Source organism: Rhinopithecus bieti, unplaced genomic scaffold (genome assembly GCF_001698545.2).
Source record: "Rhinopithecus bieti isolate Rb0 unplaced genomic scaffold, ASM169854v2 scaffold_21726, whole genome shotgun sequence".
Lineage (NCBI taxonomy): Eukaryota > Metazoa > Chordata > Mammalia > Primates > Cercopithecidae > Rhinopithecus > Rhinopithecus bieti.
The window spans coordinates 1,123,308-1,148,168 of NW_016811100.1; the positions used below are offsets into that span (position 1 = coordinate 1,123,308).

A 24,861-nucleotide genomic window follows, 5' to 3' on the forward strand; every position below is an offset into this window, starting at 1 on the left:
TTTTTTTTTTTTTTTTTTTTTTACAAAACATACAGGAGAATTAAAGCCAATTTGAATCTTTAAAAATGTAGTTTTTATTAAACAAATCCCTATTCTAAAACATTTCTAATTCTCTGATTTCTCACACAAGGACTGAAATTGAGATTGATAAACTCCATTCCCTTCCCCGCAAAGAGAAAAGATATTAAAGCAATAGAATGAGTTTAGAAAAGCCGAAGGACAAAAGTTAAGAATATCTAAATGTCAAGGACTTCTTTATAAAAATCTGCATCCTTGAGGCCTCTTCACAAGAAGCTTATTCTTTCACTAGGAAGAAATTGCATTTACATAATGTTGGAAATGAGCAAGCTGCATGACGGAATGGGAAAAGCATCACTCAGGACAGGAAGGGAGCTACGGCGAGGGCTTCTAATTGACCAACACTCAAGTGTCCTTGCTTGATAACTGACCAGCCCAGCTCTTGATTTCCCCATCTCTGAAGCAGGCAGAGTAGCAGTAAGCCATCCTATGTCAAAGGAAATGTAACGAGACACTTTAAATCACAGAAACCCACATGCCCACAGGGCCCTGGCAGGAAATGTGAAGTGCTGACAGGGGTCCAGGGACAGCCCCTTCCCAAGGGGGAAACACTGCTTGTCTGTGTGCAGGGAAGTGGGCCAGATATGACGTTTCAAGAGAAAGTAGAAGTCTGCATAATTATATAAACATGCTCAGATTCTCAAATAAGGCAAGCAATTAAAATGGTTTTTAATAGAACTATGCCAGCCAAATAAAACATGCAAGCTATTTGCAATCAGTGGGTTACTATTTGGGATCTCTGATTTAAGTCATGTGAAAGAAAGAGATCATAAAAGTGGAATATATTGCTACTTTAAAAAAAAGCCTACATCTCTCTCATCAGCTATGCCCAATATGGTAGCTGCTAGCCACACATTACTGCTAAAATAAAAGAAAATGAAAAATTTACTGCCTCAGTCCCAGTAGCCACATTTCAGGTGCTTGATGGCTACATGTGGCCAGTGGCCATCATACTGGAGAACACAGATGAAAAACATTTCCATCACAGTAGAAAATTTTTTTCCTTTTAGAGACAGGGTCTCACTCTGTTGCCCATGCTGGAAGACTGTAACATATTCACAGCTCAACGCAGCTTTGACCTCCTGGGCCTGAGTAGCTGGAACCACAGGCACGTGCCACCACATCCAGCTAATTTTTAGAATTTTCTGTAGAGATGGGATCTCACTATGTTGTCTAGGCTGGTCTTAAACTCTTGTTCTCAAGTGATTCTCCCACCTTGGCCTCCAAAAATGTTGGGTTTACAGGTGGGAGCCACTGCAACTGGCCCACAGCAGAAAATTCTTTTGGGCAGCCCTGGGATAGACCACCTGTGATTCTGCTGAATTGATGAGGATTTAATTAGATATGAGAAAAAAAGCATATTTTAATTTGAATATTTTGAGCAATGACATTTTCAGCCAGTATTTGTTACCTCATTTTGTGTGGGTAGCTAAGAGTACTATTCTGAGTACAGTAAATATATAACTTGTAAAAGGAACATATAATGCATTGTCTGTGTGTGTGTATATATATATATGTATATATATATATATATTTTTTTTTTTGAGACACAGTTTCACTCTGTTGCCCAGGCTGGAGTGCAGCCTCTGTCTCCTGGGTTTAAGTGATTCTCATTCCTCAGCCTTTCGAGTAGCTGGGATTACAGGTGCATACCACCACACCAGGCTCATTTTTGTATTTTTAGTAGAGATGGGGATTCACCATGTTGGCAAGGCTGGTCTCGAACTCCTTACCTCAGGTGACTCACCCACCTTGGCCACCCAAAGTGCTGGGATTACCGGCATGAGCCATTGCACCCAGCCCATTGTCTGTATTTAAAAATATTGAAAGCATCACCAATTTTGTCCTCCTTTGCCATTTATTTAAAAACTAATAACAACTTCAGTTTTATACATGTTTAAATAAAATGTTTTCTAAATTATCTCTGCTCACGTGGTTGGTATTCTGACATCTGACACTGTTGGTTACAGTGGAGGCCCATGCTGCCTATGAATGTCGTGGTCTGAGGGTGGACATCCTGAGGATAAAAATACTCGGCAGTGCATGCAATCAATCCACGAGGAACAAGCACGTGTGTTCCAATAACTTTAAGGACTCAAAAGATGAAAGGAGAGGGGAAACAGTGAGCGTTACCTTTAAATATGGGATGCTCTCAGCAATCTTGTTCTGTGCCTTCAGGATGAAGCCATAATGGACTTTAGCAAAGCCATCATTAGGTGTCACACTCAGCACCTAAACTCAAAGAAAACACAGAACATAACTCAAAGAAAACATAGGTGATGGCTTAAAAAATTCTACAAATGACTGTCAAAACCAGTTTTAACTAGCTTTGTTGTACTTGGATTAGATTATGATGTTACAGCTGAAAACACCGTAGTACTTTGTCTCATGGCAATATCATTAAGCTGAAATGGCTCCTTTTCCCCTCAACTCAATATGCTTTTCACGTTTACACAATGGTTCTTCAAGAATGAAGAAATGAATGAAAAGGCAATAACCGTTAAAGCATCACTGTAACAATGCAAATCAGCAAAATATCTCTCAATTGATATGACTTCAGTATTTTTTAGTGATCAAGGGAAAATGGCTTTAAATTTGCTATACTTGAAGACAATTCTGAATGGTTATTAGACATCACTTCATATACAAGCTTTATACATTGCCTTAATTAAGAGAAAATTTAGATTTGCGTTTGTAATACATCACAATCCATTCATTCAACAGAAAACTTCTTGAGTGCCCAGGCCATTTTAAGCCCTGAAGATAAAGTGGTGAGCAAATCCAATATTCTGTGATAAAACCCAGGTAAATATTTCATATTAATCACATCATTGTTTATTATTATATGTGTTCATTATGATTTAAAGATAAATTATGCAAAGTACCTCCAAATTAAATATTAATAGTGAGAGACCAGAACAACACTCAACTTGTGAAGCTACTTAGACAAAGTAATTTATGGAACAAAAGAGAAGGATGGAGAAGGTTTGAGTTGGTGCAGGTAGGGAAAGATGCATCTCCCATCTCTTCTCCCCATCCTTGAGCCTGAGTAGAAAAAGGGAAGTCACAGCCACAGTAGGGCTACAATGGGGTTACAAAGAAGGAACAAGTGTGCACACAGGGGACACCAGGCCCTCGGGGGGCCCACACAACACACACTGCAGATGCTGTAGCATTTTCAGCTTGCATCTGGTCCTGTACCTCATCAATTAGCAAATCTGGTCAACACTACCTTCAAAATATATTCAGAAACATACCGTGTGTCACTTCCTTCACCGCTGCTACGCTGACCCAAGAGAGGTGTCTCATCATCTCTCTATATCTTCTTACAGGAGCCTCCTCACTGCAGATCCTCTGTACCCCTGGCCCTGCCCCTGCTTGCTAAATCCTAGGTCAGATCTCAACCCTCCTCTGCTGCATTACACTCAGAGTGAGTGCAAGATTGAGTTCCTGGAACCACCCCAAAGCCTCCCTTGGCTGGGCCTCTCCATTGCTCTGGTCTCCTCACCTGTCCCTGCCCCTCCCAGGCAAGCCTCTGAGGCATGTTGGACTTCTTGCTGCTCCACAGCAAGTCAAAGACATCCCTGCCTCAGGGCCTTTGCATTCACAGTATCCCTCTGGCTCAGGCTCTTCTGCCAGACATCCCCATGGCAAGCTCCCTTACCTCAGTGAAGCCTACCCCTGACCATCACCCTCATTACTAAAACAGAACCCCCTCCATCCCTAGTCACTCTCCAACTTCTTTACCTTGACTTACTTTTCTTCATAGCACTTACCACCATCTGACCTAGTATATTTTTATTTCTCCTGCTAAGATGCAAGCTCTACAGGGATTTTGTCTGTTTTGCTCATTGCTCATCCCCACTGCCTGCTATGCATAGCATAGCATTCAAGTGCTCGAGAAACCTGTACTAAATGCTCAGATGAGTACATGCTGGGCTTTCCTCCCTAACTAGACCTCCTAAAGCCCAGACCCTGCTTCTTTGCAGCTTCCACAGCACTGTCCCCAAGCTAGACATTGAGCAGGAGTTCAATAAATACCTCTGGAATTGAACTAAATTGACACAGATGATGATTCTACCAGCATAACCATGGAGGGATTATTATAATTATTACAGCTACACAGATGACATTTCTGCCTACTGCAGGCACACAGCCATTATCTCAAGTAATTAACAAATTTATTGATTTACTAGACATCTTAGAACACACAGAACTCTTCCAGGCCCTGGGCATAGAAAGATAAATGAGATACACTCTCTTTTCTCAGGGGGCTGTCACTCAAGTGAGGGAGACAGATTTAGAAGTAGACAATGCAAGATGGTAAGTGTAGCTATAGATAGGCATGAAGCATGCAGGGGTTATACAAGAGGGGCACCTGGCTCACTCTAGGGTGAGTGTGGCTGGGGCCAAGGTCTGAAAGGTATTCAAGGATAAATTGGAGTTCACCAGGAACAGGAAGTGCAGGATGGTGGAGGAGAAGGCATTCAAGATATAGCAGAAAGTGAGTAGAAAGGGATAGCGGGCCAGGAAGAGCAAAAGGGAATATTGTTAAATTATGAACAAAAGGTGATAGGAGAAGAGATTGGAGAAAAGGCAGAAGTCAAATTAAATCACAAAGGGTCCTGTTTAGTATCAAGTGCAAGGCAATGTCCTGGGGAGTAGAAAAAAATTACATACACTTCTACTTGTATCTGTCTCTCAAATAGGGTGAAACAAGCTCTGTGGCTCTCCTGTGATCTGCACGGTGGACAGCCATGTGTCCCATTCAGTACAAACACGGTCAGGAGGCGAGGGTGGGGGCTCAGGCCCCAGGGCAGCTGCCAGCGCTGCTCTCCCTGCTTGCTTCTTTGTGCTTAGGTACCATGCTTACTGCAGTTTACACGCAGATGTGTAATGGTCATGCAGGTTGTATTATTTAGTAATCAACAAGCCCTCAGAAAATGACAAGTGGTTTTATGAGATTTCTAAAAAACCCAGATTGAGGCTACAGTTGCCCTTTGAACAATATGGGTTTGAACTGCATGGATTATCTTCTGCCTCTGCTGCCCCTGAGACAAGACCAACTACCCCGCATCCTCCTCCTCTTCCTTGGCCTAGTTAACGTGAAAACAGTGAGGATGCAAACTTTAATCATCCACTTCCTCTTAATGAATAGCAAATATATTTTCTCTTCCTTATGGTTTTTAAAGTTTCTTTTTTAAAGTTTTTAATTTTTGTAGGCACATAGTAGGTGTATGTATTTATGGGGTACCCGAGATATTTTGATACAGGCATGCTATGCATACTAATTACATCATGGAAGATGGGGTATCCAGCCTCTCCGACATTTATCCTTTGTGTTACAAATAATCCAATTATATTCTTTTACTTTCCTTTTGCTCTTTAAAATAACATGTTCTTTTCTCTAGCTTACTTCATTATAAGAATATAACATATAGTACGTATACAAAATATGCATTAATCAACTGTTTATGCTACTCGTGTGGCTTCTGGTCAACAGGAGACTATTAGTAGTTAAGTTTTTGGGGAGTCAAAATGTACACATGGATTTTCAATTGCCCAGGAGGTTAGCATCCCTAACCCCTGTGTTATTCAAGGGTCAACTGTAATATTAGACAGATTGTCTCTCTCTTTCTCTCTCTCTATAAAACACACACATCCATTCATAAACACAAAGCACAGACAAAAACAACCACAACCTCATATAGCTGACATTTCTATCCCCAGGACAAACTCTTTGCATGCTACATACCTGGAATTTTAAAAAGTTATATAATCATAAAATAATAAATATTAATTTTTCAGCAAGAGTTAAAAGATTTTCTGGCAGTTAAATAGAATTTTATATTTGACATCATCTTAAAAATTGTTTTGGGGTGTGTACCTTTTGTAATGCACATATATATTAGTGCATATATATATACATAATATTATGTGGGTACAAACATGTACACATAACATACAAGTACATAAACATATCTCAGGCATTTGCTTGAACATTTTTGTCTGGAAGGGCCACCATCAAGCATGTCTGAAGACCACTGCTACAGGAAATGAGAACCACAGAAGATTTAAAGCCGAGGGAGATGATCAGTGTGGTGTTGTAGTGTTAGTGAAGGTCGGGGGAGAGGAAACCCGGACAGGATAAACCTGTCCCTGCTCAGGCAAGAGATGACGGGTGCTTCGGTTACAAAGGGAAGGGATTTGAAAGTTAAAGAGAAGTTAAAATGAATAGAAATTCGTGATTTGGTACCAGATTATAAACTTCATGAGGGCACATTCTGCGTGTGTTTCATGAACTACTGTTTCTCTAGCTAGTGTGTATGGGTTTTAATAGATGTGTGTTGACTGAGTGAATGGGTATAAGTGAGCAGTGGCGGCTGAGTCAGGAGTGGCATGAAACTCCCCACTGTAGTGCCTGGGCAGCTGCTAATGTTGCCAACTTGCAAGAGAATCTCAGGAGGGGCCGCAAAAAGCTACAGACTGGAACAAAGGATATCACACCATTTTAAAGCCAGTTTCTTTGTTGAACTAAAAACAGCAAAAAACTGGAAAATAAAATATGAACGTACTCAAAATAAAATTAACATGAAGAAAATGTAAAATTAAAATGTCTGTTTTCTAAAATGATCTTTAACATCAACATATCAAGAAAAACCTTGGCTAATGAAAGAGACTCCATTAGATATAGCTTATTAACTTAAAAGTGAGAGGACCGGAAAAAAGGAAACCCCCACACATATTTTCAGTCTATTAATGCTTTAAAAAAAAAACTCACCCATTTGTATAATATGGTTATATTTTAGACTTTCTGCATCCTACTATGCACATTCAGATGAGATTATGGTATAAAACGTATAAACAACAGCAGGTAAATTTTATTTTTCGGGATGAAGTAAAATGTTTCACATATCTGAGACTTAGTATCAGGTAAAGGGATGAATATCCTGAAGGAAGGTTTTAAAAAGGTGAGAAAGGACAAATCCACAGTGTGTTAGAGAAACCAGTATGCTGTCAGATCCTGCCCTAACCTCAAACGTGCTTGCACCCAGTCAACACTTGAGAATGTTTTTTGGATGGAAAGAAAGAGGGAGAAAGGAATGCAGGAAGGTAGGAAGTGAGAGAAGGAGGGGTAGAGGAACAGAAGAAATAAAATAGGGAAGAATTCTACAAGGAAGGAAGGGAATGAGGAGGAAGGGAAGGAGGGAAGAAAGAAGGAAAGAAGGAAGGAAAGAAAGAAGAGAGGGAGGGAGCGAGAGAGGAAGGTAGGAAGGAAAGAAGGAAGGAAGGAAGGAAGGAAGGAAGGAAGGTAGGAAGGAAAGAAGGAAGGAAGGAAGGAAGGAAGGAAGGAAGGAAGGAAGGAAGGAAGGAAGGAAGGAAAGAAGCAAGGAAGGAAGGAAGGAAAGAAGCAAGGAAGGAAGGAAGGAAAGAAGCAAGGAAGGAAGGAAGGAATTCTACCAGTTCCATTTTTGTTGCCTCTGACAGTGACAAAATAATGGATGTGTTTGTTATAGCTTCACAATTCTTACATTCACAGGTCCTGATTCACTGAGGTATATGACGCTTCTCTTAACCATACTCTGTAAGACAGGGCGTTGAGTGTTAAGTGTTGGCCATTAACAAATGCAATGTTCCACATGGAATTAATGTATGACCTGGAATAGGTCTTTAATAAATGGCATACATTGTCAACATTAAAGGTTCAATCCCCCTTGTGTAGCTATTAGTGATGTTATAAAAAGCAAAGGTCTTATTTCGGCTCTCTCAGAAAATATAAAAATTATGAGAAAGGTAAAAAGATAATTGCTCCAAAATTCAACGATTTTCATTACACAATAATAGCAATACACAGAGGAAAGTACTGCTTTAAGAATAGACCCAGTCACTGCCAGAGTATGAAATTGCTGTTCTTGATGGCATTTAAAAAATATTGTAAAAGGAGTAGGGTGAGATGACTTGTTCCTGTAATCCCAGCTATTTGGGAGGCCTGAAGCAGGAGGATCACTTGTGGCCAGGAATTTGAGTCCAGCCTGGGTAACATAGGGAGACCTCACCATTACTAAAGAATTTTTTAAAATTTAGCTGGGCATGGTGGCATGTGCCCGTAGTCCCAGCTACTTAAGAGGCTGAAGCAGGAGGATTGCTTGAGTCCAGGATGTGGATGCTGTGGTGAGCTATGATCATGTCATGACACTCCAGCCTGGGCAACAGAGTGAGACCTCATGTCAAAAACAAAAACAAAACATAACTGTAGCAGAAATCATATTGACTATCACTGAGTGGTAACATCTTGATGTAGACTTCACCAGCTTGAAAACCATTGATCAAAGGGCCTGAATTAAAGAATAACAAGTAAACATGTTCCTCTTTCTTTTACAGAGGCATTAACTTTCTCCATCTTCAAAATTCATTGGGCATCCTGTTCATTATGTACCAAAGGAATTCCTCCACTGCCTAAAGGAGTCACATTTCTCTAGATTTTTAGTTACTTGTGACTTAGAGGTTATCCATCAACATCTGTTATAAAGTAGAAATCCTTTGAAAGGCATCTTTGCCAGAGGATTTGAAGAGTCAATGCCCTGCTGAAAAGTGAGTAATTTATGTCACATGCTTGAAAGGCCCCTGTTCCATAGCCTCTCTCTAGACCATACTTCTGCCAAAAAAAAAAAAAAAAAAAAAAAAAAAAAAAAAGAAAAGAATATGTGTGTGTGTGTGTGTAACATTCACAGGAACTTAAATTCTCCCTGTCATAAAGAACAATTTTAGAAAGACTATGTATGGAAAGATAAATATGAAGTTTTAAAAGCATCACGATTATAATTTGAAGGCTTTAATCTACTAAGTGTTAACTAAGACTTAAAAATCTTCTGATCTAGGAAAAAAAAGCACTGTTAAAACATAGTTTAGAATATGTTAACTATAGTAATACTTACATGCTTTTAACTTAATTTAAAATAAAGATAGACTGGGTATAATAAATGTAATTTGCAAATAGCCTTAGAACTTAATTTGATGTAGTTAATACAAGATTGATGCTTACCTCTTCGTAAACTTTCTTTGCATTGTCATTATCTCCTATCAAGAGGTATCCCACGCCAAGGTCATTTTTTAAGGAAGTATCATTGGGAAATAGTTGAACTAATCTCTGTAGGGTAAGCAGGGAACCTCTCATATGACCTGAGTTGGTGAGAATTAAAAAAAAAAAAAGAAATAAAAACAGATTATGTACACTTTTATATTGAGAAGGTAGGTCATGAGAGACTATTCACCAGAGCCTGAAAACTAGCTCAAATCTGGCTTTATTAGTGGTTTACTAAGTACCTAGTAGGATTTCATAATGTAGTTGTAGTGGTATTAATAACTGCCATAAGTAGATACTGAATATGGCATTGATTATAAACATTCTAAAGACATTCTCATTTTTAAAATTCAGCAATGTTTACCATTTTATGTTAAATTTCTTCTCAAGAAAACTTAGTCACCAATTCCTCATTTAAAAAAGTTCTGCTGAAATCTTTTAGGTTTATCAACTTTATGAATAGAGGGTAAGCAATAAAAAGTCTTAACTAACTTCAGGGTCTAGCACCCGTAGGAAATTTGAAAAGGCACCAAAGTACATGGGACAATACCTAACTGCTGACACATCTCCAATCAATGACAAGTGTACTCATCTCTAGGTAATGACCTAGTCATGGAACAAACGATACATCATCCGGTATTAGGGGGCCCTCTCGTGGACAAAGGCATACTTTGCACTCATGAATCATGAAAAAACCCAGCTTCAATTGGTCTATATAAAAGAACATGTACAAAAAGAGGACTAGCATAAATGAAAAAAGTCATGAATTATCTAAAGGGCTTCATTGCCCACAATCTAGGAGAGTGACAGGAGTGTCAGTACGTTAAAGCATCTGTATATTCCACTGCCAAACCATCTGCCATAAAGCATCACCGACTCATCCCATGGCCTATGCCCCATTACCAGTCAATCGTATTCCAATCAGAACCCTAGTCATTTCCTCACTAAAAAATCTGGGCTTCCTTTTCTATACCTTTCCTTCCCGCTACCTGCCCACCTAGGCTCACACTTTCTTCTAGAATTCTATTATCCACAACAAAAGCATGGACACAAATCCCTCTTGCAGCCATCTGCTCCTTGTCCGTTCCACTCTGCAGCCAGGAACCCTGTTGTGTTGTGACCAACTTCACCACCTTGTCATTTTCACTAAAATCTTCTGTCTCCAGTTGCCTCAGAGCCTCCTTGAGTGAACTTGCCTCATTCTCAAGGACATTCTGAGAGGACTACATTCAAATGCTGATGGATTGCTGTGGAAGAGGCAGTCACCTTCCCAGGGCTGAGGACAGGGTGAGGCCAGAGAGGGACTCAGAGTGAGATTTCAGAGGATGCCAAAAAAGTTAATAATTTTGATGTGAAGGCTAGTTTAATGCACCCTTTTAAAAAATTAATATTAATGCAAAACATTCATGATGAAGAAAATGTTAACACTTTAGTGACAGAATCACTAAACAGTGCTAAGCAGAGTCATAGTGGAGACTGAGGCAAGAAGAAAACTCAGTGATGCTGATTCTTTTTTTTTTTTTCTTTGAGATGCAGTCTCATTCTGTCGCCCAGGCTGGAGTGCAGTGGCAGGATCTCGGTTCACTGCAACCTCCAACTTCTGGGTTCAAATGATTTTCCTGCCTGAGCCTTCTGAGTAGCTGGGATTACAGGTGCCTGCCACCATGCCCGGCTAAATTTTGTATTTTTAGTAGAGACGGGGTTTCACCATGTTGGCCAGGCTGGTCTCAAACTCCAGAACTCAGGTGATCTTCCCACCTTGGCCTCCCAAAGTGTTGGTATTACAGGTGTGAGCCACCACACCCGGCCAGTAATGCTGATTCTGTGTCCATGGCAAGTGCCTGCATTGCCTCTCTGGAGTCCTGGCCCTGCTTTTCTGTGCTGAATTTGTGCTGTATGTTTTACTTCTGCTGCACTGGTCCCTATGAATATTAGCGTAACTGACCATTTCTTATCATTTTTAATGATCACGTGAGCTCTAGTCCTATTTTGTTCATCTACAAAAGTGATGCAACTCTTCTTCATTCTAATCCTCAGAAAACTGATAGGAGGGTCCACTGGGCCTTCTAATCTATAGGAGCCTCCCCTAAGTGACATTAATAATCTGCCCATGTAACTGTCTGGCCAGCTGAGCACCTGCCTTGGCAGTGACTCGAGCTCCTTCCCTCCACGTTGAGTGATGATGTGTTATGGGGAGAGAATTGTAAGCCTGGTGATCATGAAGTCAGCTGACAGCTAGTCTTATTTGCCTTCAGTACTGGGAACCTGGGTCAGTCCAGAGGATGGTATATGATGTTCTATATTATGTGTGCCACTTTTAGCATCTGGCTCGTATAATTTTTCCTCAAATGATAATCTTTAGATTGTAGCCTCCTAAATCTGATGAGATATGATATGATGTTCTTTTCAAAGTATTTGCAAATTTGCTTCATGATTAATTTTTTTCTAGCATTTTCCTTGATATAGGGTCAAATCTTACAAATAAATTTTTTTAGAGTACCAGAAACAGCTATTATTCATTTATAAAAAAATTTCCACAGATAATTTCAGCCTCCATGAATCATTTTGCCATAGTTAAGGGAGAAAAGAATTTGGTGTCACAGGAAGAGTTTTTTATTCCAGACATCTATTAGCTATGATTCCTTAGGCAAATTATACAGGCTATCATAAAATGGGACGAAAGGGGGAGAAGAGAGCTAGCAGAGACTTGTTAATGAAATTTAAGGGAAGAAACCATCTACATGAGATAAAAGTGTAAGATGAAGTAGCAAGTGCTAATGTAGAAGCTGCAGCAAGTTTCCAGAAGATCTAGCTAAGATCACTGATGAGGTGGCTACACTAAACAGCAGATTTTCTATGTAGACAAAATCACTGTCTATTGGTAGAAGATGCCATCTAGAACTTTCATAGTGAGAGAGAAGAAGTCAATGCCTACTTTCAAAGTTTTGAGGATACACCTACTGCCTTGTTAGGAGCTAATGTAGCTGGAGACTTTAAGTTGAAGCCAGTGCTCATTTACCATTTTGAAAAACCTGGGGCCTTTAAAATTATGCTAAATCTACTCTGCTTGTGCTCTATAAATGGGAAAACAAAGTCTGAATGATAGAACATCTAGCATGGTTTGTTGACTATTTTAAGCCCACTGTTGAGTCCTTGAAAAAAAAGAAAAGATTCCTTTCAAAATATTACTGCTCACTGATAAGCACCTAGTCACCAAGAACTCTGATGGAGATGTATAAGGAGGTGAATGTTGTTCTCATGCCTGCTAACACAACATCCATTCTGTAGTTCATGGATCACAGAGTAATTTAGACTTTTAAGTTATATTATTTAATAAATAAATTTTATTTAAATGTCAAAATATAAAAACTAACAGGAGTTTGGGGAGGAAGTTGATTCCAACCTTCATTAATGACTTTGACGGGTTCAAGACTTCCGTGGAGGAAGGAACTACAGATGTGGAAGTAGCAAGATAACTAGAATTAGAAGTGGATCCCGAAGATGTGATTGATTTGCTGCAATCTCATGATCAAACTTTAATAGATGAGTAGCTGCTTCTTACAGATGAGCAAAGAAAGTGGTTTCTTGAGATGGAATGTACTCATGGTGAAGATGCAGTGAACATTGTTGAAATGGCAACAAAGGATTTAGAATATTCCATAAACTTTGTTGACAAGGCAGTGACAGGGTTTGAGAGTATCGACTCCAATTTTGAAAAAAGTTCTGTGGGCAAAATACTATCAAACACCATTGCAAACTACAGATACATCTTTCCTGAAAGGAAGAGTCAATCAATGCAGCAAACTTCATTGTTGTCTTATTTTAAGAAATTGCCTCAGTCACCCCAACCTTCAGCAACCACCACCCTGATCAGGCACTGGCTATTAACATTAAGGCAAGACCCTCCATCCACAAAATGATTACAACTCACTGAAGGCTCAGATTAGCATTAACATTTTGAGCAATAACATATTTTTAAATTAGGATTTGGACATCGTTTTCTAAGCCATAATGTTATTGCACACTTAAGACACCATGACATGGTATAAACACAACTTTTAGATACCCTGGGAAATCAAAAAATTTGTATAACTCTCTTTATTCTGATGGTCTGGAACCAAACCCGCAGTATCTTTGAGGCATGTCTCTATTAAGGTAAGGATTGCAATTTCAGTTTTAGAGATGGTGCGCTTAGGACACAGATACATTACTTGAAATCAGTTATAAAATTCAAGTTTCCTCCCATGTAATCATTCTAAGAGAAGAATACACTCTTCAGCTTCTTCAAGACTAAAAAGTATGCCATTTCCTACTGAACTACCTTTGACTGCATCTTACCTAGAAATTGTTGCCTGTCTGAGCGACGCTTCAAACTCAGCTTCAGCAGGTCTGCAGGGACATCAGGTAGGCTGGCCACCTCTTGGTAGGTCTCGATGGCTCCACGTAGCACCTCATTGCTTCTCCTCTTCTCAGCCAAATCGTCCTCACACTAGAAGAAATACCCAGCCTGGATAAATGTCCCATGACTAGCTGTGTTTGTAATTACCCAAAATAGTCATAAAAAGTTAACTTTTGGACATGCTTTAAAAGAAATGTAAGACACATTAGCCTCTTCTCCTTATCAAGAAATAAAAAAAAAACTAACAAAATATAGAAAATCAACACACTATTTTAATAATACAAAGAAAAGTTTGTTACTAAAGATAAGAAAGAATGTCATAAAGGCAGGACTAATACATGCTGGGGCTGATGGAGATGTACATCCTGTTACACACTAACATTATATAGGCAGGTCTCCAGTCCAAGTTCCCGTTCTTTCATTAATTTATTCATATGTGCATTCGTTCATTTAACAACTGTTTTCTGGGAAATAGGCACGCTTCTACAATGTGGCAGGCATATTGAACAAAACAGACAAAGCCCTTTTTGCTTTCTACTTCGCATCCATTTTGGAAAGGTGGCAAATATAATAAAGAAATAAAGGTACCATCTGTCTAACAGCCATAAGTGCTGTGGATAAAAACAAAGCAGGCTTAGGAGTGCTAGGTGGGATGGTAAGACATTGCTAATTTAATCAGGATGATCGGGGAGGGCCTGAAAGAAGAGAGGGAGTACATTATGAAGATACCTTGGGGAGTAGCATTCTAGGCAGGGAAAAGAGCAAGAGCAAAGGCTTGGAGGTAGGAGTGAGGAATTGAGGAAAGGACAGTGCAGTGGAGGGGAGGAAAGGGAAGACCAGTGGAGGCCATCAGGTAAAGTAGGGCCTGGCAAGCTATTGACAATTCTAGTGCACAAAGTGAGATGGGAAGACAATGGGGACTTTTGAAACAATCTGATGCATGTGTTGAAGGAATCATGGTGGCAGCAGTATGGAGAACAGACTGAGAAGCTGGGAGAGGTAGAATACTCCAGCAGGAATCCAGGTGTGGGATGGTTACGGCTTGGACTAAGATAGCAGTAACGGAAGTGGTAACAAGTGGTCAGATTATAGATACATTTTGAAGGTCAGAGCCAACAGATTTGCTGATGGTCTAAATGTAGGGTGTGAGAGAAGGGGAGAGAGAAAAACCAAGAATGAACAAGGTTTGGGCTTCAGTGATTACTGGATGAACTGTCATTCCCTGAGAATGGGAACACAGGGCAGAAGCAGGTTTGGGGGTAGTATGGAATCAGGAGATTTGTTTTGGACATATTAAACCTAAAATGCCTATAAGATATCCAAATGGAATTATTGACCAGGAAGGGGCATATATGAGTCTGGAGTTCAGGAGGGAGGTCAGAGTAAGAGATGTTAAGTGTGGGAATCACACTTAACATGAAGATGAAGATGGTATGTAAAGCTAGGAAGCTAGCAGCAGTCGAGAGTGTAAACAGAGAAAAGAAGCAGTCCAAGAATTGAATCCTAAAGAACTCCAGTGTTTAAGGGTCATTAGAGATCAGGATAACAAGAGAGGACCAGCAAAAAGGAGGGAAACCCAGAGTACGGCAGGTTCAAGCGAACATGAGATGATGGAAGGAGGTGGAGATAACTCTTTCGAAGAGTTTCACTGTAAAGGGGAGCAGAAAAATGAGCCAGCTGGCAGAGGGTAATGTGCAGACAAGGGGAGTTCTTTAAGGATGGGAAATAGTACAGCATGCTTCCAAGGAGATGCAAGAGTCTCAGTAGAGAGGGAAAATCTGATGATGCAGAAGGAGATACAAAAATTAGAGGGATGTCCTTCAGCAGGTGAGAGAGGAACAGGGACCAGAATAGTCAATCCGTGCTAACAGGAGGGAAGGCAGAGCATATGGGCACAGGTAGAGAATGGCTGTTAGCACAGTAGCAGCATCATGTGGAAATTGTCTGGATATTTCTATTTTCTTAATGAAATAAGAATCAACATTCTTAGCTGGAAACTGAGAATGGGGACTAAAATACTGGAGGCAAGAAGAGAGAGGAGAATGTGTAAAATACCATCAATATCTCATCAGATTTAGGAGGCTACGATCTGAAGACTATCATTTGAGGAAAAATGATTCTGGCTAAATGCTAAAAGTAGCATACACATTTTTTTTTTTCTCAGAATATTTAAACATGTTTATGTTGTTAAAATGTGTGTTGTAGTTAATATATAAATATATGCAGAATCAAAATAAAGTATCGCCCCACAATTTGAGGGCACGGTAAGAAAATGACCCATCCCTCCCATATCCCAAAGTAAAAAAACCAACCAACAAACAAAAAAACTAAGAATCAGCATAAATTGACAAAATAAGACAACTATGGGATATTTTTTTTCACAAAATAACACATCAGTGAAATAACTTGATAATATGAACTGATTAGGATAAGTTACCCAAGATGACGAGAGCTACAATTAAAGCAGTAGTGACAGAAGTGGGCAGATTTATGAGAAAGAAAACTTGGTAGGATAAAAATCTCTAGATTAGAAAAGGCAGTTCACCCTTGATAAATGGAGATATGCTCCAGACCATTCACTATCTTTGGAAGTCTGTAAATGGTCTCCGGAATAGACTTATCTACCAGGAGAGAAAGTCCGGTGTCAATGACCCACACTGATCATGATGCTGGCATGGCCTTCTATCATATATTCCTATACTGGCTCTTCTGTATAGGTATCAGCTCCTTGTGAGTTTTGTTATAGTGAGTTAACTCCCCAAAATATGAATACTGATAGATAACTTTGCAGAAATACAGAGTTCTAGACCTGAGAGTCCTTTCAAAACCATCTACAGATGTTCATTGACTTTCGATGGGGTTCCACCTCATCATAAATTGAAAACATTGTAAGTAAAAAATGTATTTGATACACATAACCTACTGAACATCATAGCTTAGCAGAGTCTACATTAAATGTGCTCAGAAAACTAAATCAGCCTACATTTGTGCAAAATTACCTAGCACAAAGCCTATTTTACAATAAAACGTTGAATATCTCATGTAATTTTTTGGATACTATACTGAAGTACAGTTTCTAATGAATGTCTATCACTTTCATACCGTTATAAAGTTGAAAATTGTTAAGAAAACTATTGTAAATTATAAAACATCTGTGGTTCACTCTCTTCATTTTGAACCTACAAAGTGCCCAAAAAGATCCTGGAACTGGAGGTCTCTGTAGCATCAGTGGGTGGACAAATGCCTACCAAGACAATCCTTCTTTATTGAGATTGGAATAAATATCTTTAAACTCAATCTGAAAAGTGAGAGAGATAGTATAATCTGCATGCCATGTTCCCTCTCTGGTGCCCCAGGGCCCTTTGTTTTAATGAAGTATTAACATTTACAACTTGCAGAATTGGAAAAATATCACTACTAAAATGGCACATAATTCTTTATAATCTCTTGAATAAAACTGATAGCACTTGCACTGAAAAGTCTACAGATTGATTTTTATCAGTTTAGCATCTGTAGATAAAACAAGCTGAACTGAAACTGAATATTTGTTACAAGATGTAAACATCGCAAAGCCTTTTGTTGACTCTAACTTAATTCACCCAACCAATCTGCCTATGAGATGTGCCATTTTCTACCTCAAAGGCATTAATGGTTTCTGAAAGATAATAAAGTGAACTGAGTTAATATTTTAATATTTTGTGTTCAATGTTCGGGGAACTTGATCAAAATTGATTTTTGGTGATATGAAGAAAAAGACATTATCAGTGCTACTTTATAAATGATAGATACTATAGTTTATATATGACTTAATGTTGCTAAATTTTAAAAATTTGTCGGAATATTCCAAAGTAATTGTTTAATCTGCTACCAAAGAATGACAAAGTCATAATTTCTTCCTATAAAACCCATCTTCTGTTGAATTTTTATTTTTAAAACTATGAATTTGAAGTTTCCTTTAAATTACTCTATTAAAATTTAATTTACCATGCCTAAATTTTGCTGTATGCTACATTAATATTAATAGCAATAACACATTGAAGCATAATAGTTTAGAGATAAAAGATATTGCTTAAAGCCTAAATCTCAAATGTCTACTGTGAAATAAGGATATACAGTCATCCTTAGTTATATACTGGAGATTACTTCCAAGACCACCACCACCACAGACGCACTGCAATACCACTGTCTGCAGATGCTCAGGTTGCTGATATAAAATGGTATAGTATTTGCATATTGCCTATGCATATCCTCCTGTATAATTTAAATCATCATCAGATTACTTATACCCAATGCAATGTAACTTCTATGTAAATAGTTGTTATATTGTATCATTTTTATTTGTATTATTTTAATTGTTGCATTGTTATTTTTTATTTTTTTCTGAATATTTTCAATCTGTGGTTGGTTGAATTCATGGATATAGAACATGAGGATTCGGAGGGCTGACTGTAAATATAACAATCACAAGGTTTCAAGAGCACTTCATTTACTTAGACTCTGGTACTCACAATTAATATTACATATAAGGAAAACTTCTAAAGTATAAAACATTTTTGCCGGCCGGGCACGGTGGCTCAAGCTTGTAATCCCAGCACTTTCGGAGGCCGAGACAGGCGGATCACGAGGTCAGGAGATGGAGACCATCCTGGCTAACCCGGTGAAACCCCGTCTCTACTAAAAAATACAAAAAACTAGCCAGGTGAGGTGGCCGACGCCTGTAGTCCCAACTTGGGAGGCTGAGGCAGGAGAATGGCGTAAACCCGGGAGGCGGAGCTTGCAGTGAGCTGAGATCTGGCCACTGCACTCCAGCCTGGGCGGCAGAGCGAGACTCCCTCTCTAAAAAACAAACAAACAAACAAACCCCCCTCCAAAACACCAAACAAACCCTCCCATGGCTTCCCAGCACAGGTACAATAAAATCTGCAAGGCTGCAGCCTCCTTGATCCTCCTTTCCCTGCCCCCAACATGACCTTCTTTCTCTCCTCAGGCTTATCCCAAGATGGTTTTCCTGTCTCAAAGCCTTTGACTTGCTGCTTTCTCTTGCTTGGATAGCTCCTTCTAGTAATATAAACTCCTCACAACTCAGCCACATGTTGCCTCCCTAGAGAGACCTTTCCTGCCCAACTTGTCCAAAGCGCTGTCAGCCCCGTTACTTTCAATCACATTACCTGTGGCCAAAAAAATCTTAATAGGTATGCCCTTTATTCCATTAGCTTTTCTTCTTTTCTTTACAGCATTTCTTATTAGGTAAGATGATCTAACATATTTATTCTTAATACTTTATAACATTCTTTAAGTACGTATTTATTTATAAAGACTTTCAGGGCTTCGCTCAAATGTCACCTCTTTGATGAGACCTTTCCCTGCCACCTTTCATACCACACCAACCCCCTCATATGTCTACTAGCTGTTCCTTGTTTTCTTTATCCTCTGCTTAGCACTCACCCCTAGTAAGCATATACTTTGGACTTGCTTGTCTTATGCATTGTCTTCCCCTTTATAATGGAAACTCTGTAAGTGCTGGGGCTTTTAAAATATGTTCTATTGATGCTTACATCAGGGCCTGGCACATAGTGGGCTTTCACCAAATATTCTTTAAGTAATTAAAAAAAATCTTCCACTGGAATCCACAAGAATGTTCATTGTATTATATTATAATTATTTTTAAATTTTCTATATATTATGATGTTTTGACATCTTAAAAAACCTCTCTGGCTAGGGAGAGACTGTTCTGAGCTAGACAATTCTGAGATGGCCAGTGCTCAGGCAGAAGCAAGCTTTTGATATGCAAACTAACCAATCCAGAGCCACACTTCCTCTATTTTAATCATGTCAGGGCCAGGTACCACCCCTGTAGGCAAAAAGACGGCTGAAATTATTTAAACCAGCCAGTACCAAACTGTTCACCCTGCCCTACCTTGCCTTTTCTATGGAAACCTCAATAAAGGCTGTGGCCAAACCTTCCCCTCTCTCTTGCCTACCATCCCCTGATCACCTTGAGTCTTTCCCATGTAGCCCTATGTGGCATGCTGGGCCTCCTGTCTCTAGGACTTGTGAGCATAACAAACTTTGCTTTTCCCTAATCCTGTCCTATGAGACCTCTTGTAGCTGCACCTGACTAATCATCTCATAAAAGAATACAAAACAGACATTCCCAGGGCCTAAAACACTGACATGCAGTGGGTTTATGCAGTTACAGGTGAACAGGGACATGCTTCATGAAAGAAGTTGGAAACTAAAGAAAGCTAGATAAGAAAGGAGATGGTGGGAGATGAGGATAAAGGTAGCTGCTAAGAAATGAGTCAGTTGGAAAAAACTATAGAGACAACAAAGTATGTTCCACTTCATATTTTAGAAAGGTCTTTCCTAAGCATACTTGCAACCTCCAGTTATAAAACTGAGAGTCTGAAAGCTCTGAGGAGCCTCAAGTGAATACTGTATGGTGGGATTAGATGGAATGGGACATGAGGGGATGGTAAAACAATGACAAAAGTGTTACTCTTTATTTTCTTTTCAAAATCAGAGAGAAGTCACATGGAGGACGAGCAGAAAAAAATGTTACTAAATTCAGTAGCATGCAATAGTGATAATTAATTGTATTTCTTGCATATGTATATACGTGAGAAACTGATTCTGTATAGAAATTAGAAAGGGAAAGTAGTAAGGAGTAAAAAATTCAATTTCACAGAACACATAAACATCAAAAAGTGTTCTAAGGAAAAGGGTCTCAGAATACCTGTGCCTTCCCATATCTTGCTCGTGGACTCTGTGGGTATTTGCGTACTAGTTCTTTGAACGCATTCACTGCTTCCTCAATTTTTCCCTGTTAGAAAGACAAAATTAAATAAATAAAATAAATTAAAATGCATAATCAATTAATGTTGTTATTTAATATTCAGCAAGTGATTTTGTCAGAATTTCCTAGATTCCATCCTGAGTGTAAAGATAGTTTTATCTAAGATTTTAAAAAAACCTATATTAAGGCAAACAGAAAACTAGTAATGAACATGTATTTACTTAATTTTTAAAAAGACAGACACCTGATAAATGATGTAATATGTGGTTTTGCTAAAGAAATTGAATTTTCCTTCAATGTATGTACAGGTTCTATCTGCGTTCTCAAAGAATATTGTATTAGTCTGTTTTCACACTGCTATAAACAATACCTGAGACTGGATAATTAATATAGGAAAGAGGTTTAATTGAATCACAGTTCCATATGGCTGGGAAGGCCTGAGGAAACTTACAATCAAGGCAGAAGGCAAAGAGGAAGCAAGGATGTTCCTCACACGGTAGCAAGAGAGAGAAGAGTGAGGAGTGAAGGCAGAAGAGCCCCTTATAAAATCATCAGATCTCGTGAGAACTTACTATCATGAGAACAGCATAGGGGAAACTGCCCCCTTGATCCAATCACCTTCCACCAGGTATCTCCCTAGGCACATGGGGATTATGGGGATTACAATTTGAGATGGGATTTGGGTGGGGATACAGTGAAACCATATAATTCCACCCCTGATCCTTCCCAAATCTCATGTCCTCACATTTCAAAACAGAATCATGCCTTTACAACCATCCCCCAAAGGCTTAACTCATTCCAGCATAAACCCAAAGTCCAAGTCCAAAGTCTCATCTGAGACAAGGCAAGTCCCTTCCACCTAGGAGTCTATAAAATCAAAAGCAAATCAGTTACTTCTAAAATACAATGGGGGTACAGGTATTGGATAAATACTCCCTTTCAAAATGGGAGAAATTGGCCAAAACAAAGGGGCTTCAAGCTCCACGCAAGTCTGAAATCCAGTGTGGCTGTCATTAAATTTTAAAGCTCTGAAATAATCTCTTTTGACTTCATGTCTCACATCCAGGTCACGCTGATACAAGTGGTGGGCTCTCACGGTCTTGGGCAGCTCCACCCCTGCGGCTTTGCAGGATATAGTCCCCCTTCCAGCTGCTTTCATGGGCTGGTGTTAGGTGTCTGAGGCTTTTCCAGGCACACAGTACAAGCTGTCGATGGATCTGCCATTCTGGGGTCTGCAGGGTGGTGGCCCTCTTCTCACAATTCTACTAGGCAGTGCCCCAGTGGGGACTGTATATGGGGGCTCCAACCCCACATTTCCCTTCTCCACTGCCCTAGCAGAGGTTTTCCATGAGGGCTCCACCCATGCTGCAAATTCTGCTTGGACATCCAGGCAGTTCAATACACATCCTCTGAAATCTAGGCAGAGCTTCCCAAACCTCCATTCTTGATTTCTGTGTACTTGCAGGCCCAGTATTGAAATCTGTGTTACTCTTCTATGGCCTCTGTGACAAACTATCACAAACTTGATAGCTTAAAACAAGAGAACTTTGTTCTCTTGCAGTTTTACAGAAGAGATTTCCAGAATTAGTTTCTCTCAGCTGAAATCAAGATGGTGGCAGGGCTGTGTTCTCTCCAGAGGTTTTACGGGAATATTTGTCCTTGTCTATTCCCAGTATTTCTTGATTTGTGGACAGATCACCCCAATATCCAATTCTGTCTTCATACTGCTTTCTTTCTCCCCTGTGTGTGCTCCTTTTTATTTTGTTTGCATCAAATTTCTCTCTGTCCCTCTCTTATGAGGAAACATGATTGCATTTAAGGCCCAACTGGATAATCCAGGATAATCTCTCTATCTCAGTGTCCTTAATCACATCTGCAAAGGTCCTTTTCCCAAATAACATAACATTTACAGGTTCCAGACACATATCTTTTGGAGGTCTATTTTCAGCCTAGTATGCACCCCATGCAACTTAAATTGCAAATGTCAAAGCTATTTCAATGATAATTGTGCTAAATGTACTAATATCAGACTTAAAACATAAGAATAACAATGTTCATAACAAATTTGATAAGGTGTGATATTCCTGCTTGACTGTCAAGGTTGTTAAAATAATGGGACATTTTGGCTCTGTCTGTGGCATTCTTTGAATCCCTGCAAGACAGAGGCTGTGTGACTTTGCTGAGGGGCCATCAGTCTTGCTTTCACTTCAGTTGGCTGGCAGAGTAAGTGTGTTTGCTTTTAGTCTGAAAGAATTTCCTTTCCCTAAGTTCTTGTATAGCTCCTAACACTGTTGTTCAATTCTTATTTAAAAACTCAATTGCAAGACAAACACAATGTTTGAAGAATTGCCTGAAAATGATCTGTTTCTCAACATAGCTTATAAAGTTGTCCTAGGACCAAGACGGGTTCATGGGAGGGACATGTATGTGGGCCACACTGTGTTGGCATGAGGCCAATGGGCTGTGCTGAAGGACAATAAAATACATTCCTGCAGCTGCATGGTAGAATAATCCACTGGTATGATGTCAGGGAGTAAGCAGGAAGTTTTGCATCCATCAGTATACCTTTTTTATGAAGATCTACAGCCAAATGTTTCTCTCTGGACTTGGAGCAGAACAGCTCTTCTGATGAACAATATTAATCTTATCTTCTGATTCTATTTTCCACGTTGTCCCTCGAGGAACTGTTGACTTCATTTCTAGCATGGTTTAGAGCCAGTGGTGTGAACTTTCAGGTGTGTGATTACATTTTCTTTACTCCCTCCCCACTTTTTAAAAATCACTTACAATACTGTAATAATAAATGATTTCAACAAATAAGCAAATATATTTCAGTATATCATTTCAACCCCTTTTTCCAGAGGTAGGAAAGCATTTTAAACAATAAATATGTATTTTTTAAAAATAGAGGATTGGAATATAATCTGATCTATACTTTTCTGGGGGGATAAAAAGCGAACACATACTTTCATGTTACACAGTCCTTGAGCCTGAGGTGTGAACTGAGGCTTCACTGGCTGTATGTGGGGTGTGTGTTAGTTGGCCTCAGCTGGTCCAGCACACTAAGGTGCATCCTCTGAAAATACTAGCCATAAAAACAACCCTAAAAGACTGAATTATGTTGATGAGTCAGTTAATAACACAGCTTCCTGTTGTTTCAGAAGCAAGAATTGTATATGTGGCTACTTCTTCCTCTTTTATTTCGCTGGTATAAATTCAAGATGCTCCTTGAGAAAAACATAACTTCAAAGGAGCAACACTGCAGAATACCCCATAACTGCGCCCTCCTTTATCATTCATATAATTACATTAAAATCCTTCTCTAAAGCTGCTCACATGTTTTTTACACTGAAAGTTACCTGTGCAATAGGCACTCCCATTTTTATATATGACATTTAGTATAGAGAAATTAGAGGTTGCCAAAGGAGGTGGCAGAAAAAAATTATTGCTTCAGTTCTATTAAGAAATACAAACTGACTACAAACAGTAGATGGCTTCACTTCATAAAGTTAAACAAGACAGTTAACTTTCCTGTTTACTATCAGAAAGTAGGAATCATTCCACGTGGTTAGATTTAAGGGAAGTGAGCAATGACTTTGCTGCAATATTCTTTGGAGTTACTATATTTTTATTGGCAAACCTTGGCTTTGGAGCCTTACCTAATGCCAGTTCCAAAAGCCTTTACGTTCGTTGGTACACTTTCAATAAACATGCAGATGTACATTCTTGTCCCATTTTAGTTCCTAACGAGTGTTTTTATTGTTGTTTGTTTACTTAAGTCCGCTTGTTCCTTTTTTATTGCAGTCAATGTTTACTGATTACAAAGCCTAACAGGAAAACTAATGAACATTACAGAGTCTACATTCAAGTGCAGAGTAGAGAAACAAATTTCTGCCAAAAACAAGGAGATGATTAATTGAAGATATGATTAAATACATTATAATAAATATTTTTGCACCCGATAATTAGATGATATGACCAAGGTAAGGGAACAAGTAACTTAAATCCAGTTTCAATTTATTGTTTTCAAAATTGTAATATCTATAAAGAAATGCAAGTAATATTTCAAATATATTGATAAATTAAAACATAAATAAGTTACCCTAAAAAACTGGAGGTGCATGAGGTTAACCCCAAGTAGGAAGAATGTCTTCTTCTTTTCTTGCATCAGGGAGCTATAAAATTAAAACTTCCACTTCTATGACACTTGACAGTGTTATTATTATTATTTTTTAAATGTCATTTATGGCTCACACCTGTAATCCCAGCATTTTGGGAGGCTGAGATGGGTGGGTCACTTGAGGTCAGGAGTTCAAGACCAGCCTGGACAACATGGTGAAACCCTGTCTCTACTAAAAATACAAAAATCAGCCAGGCATGGTGGTGAGCACCTGTAATCCCAGCTACTCAGGAGGAGAAATGCTTAAACTCAGGAAGCAGAGGTTCTAGTTAGCCAAGATTGTGCCACTGCACTTCAGCCTGGGCAGAGGTTCTGTCCAAAAAAAA

At 39.1% G+C, this 24,861-nt stretch overlaps 1 protein-coding gene across 1 annotated transcript in view; it reads right to left on the minus strand.

Annotated features, from left to right (window-relative positions):
• The window catches only part of ASPH (aspartate beta-hydroxylase), a 228,531-nt gene that overhangs the window by 53,926 nt on the left and 149,744 nt on the right, over positions 1-24,861 (minus strand). The window contains exons 15-18 of the mRNA XM_017893472.1: positions 20,296-20,382; positions 13,499-13,649; positions 9,122-9,258; positions 2,212-2,310 (exon numbers count right to left, since the gene is read on the minus strand). Of these exons, the coding sequence (XP_017748961.1) occupies positions 2,212-2,310; positions 9,122-9,258; positions 13,499-13,649; positions 20,296-20,382 (474 nt within the window). The remainder of the gene's footprint in view (positions 1-2,211; positions 2,311-9,121; positions 9,259-13,498; positions 13,650-20,295; positions 20,383-24,861) is intronic.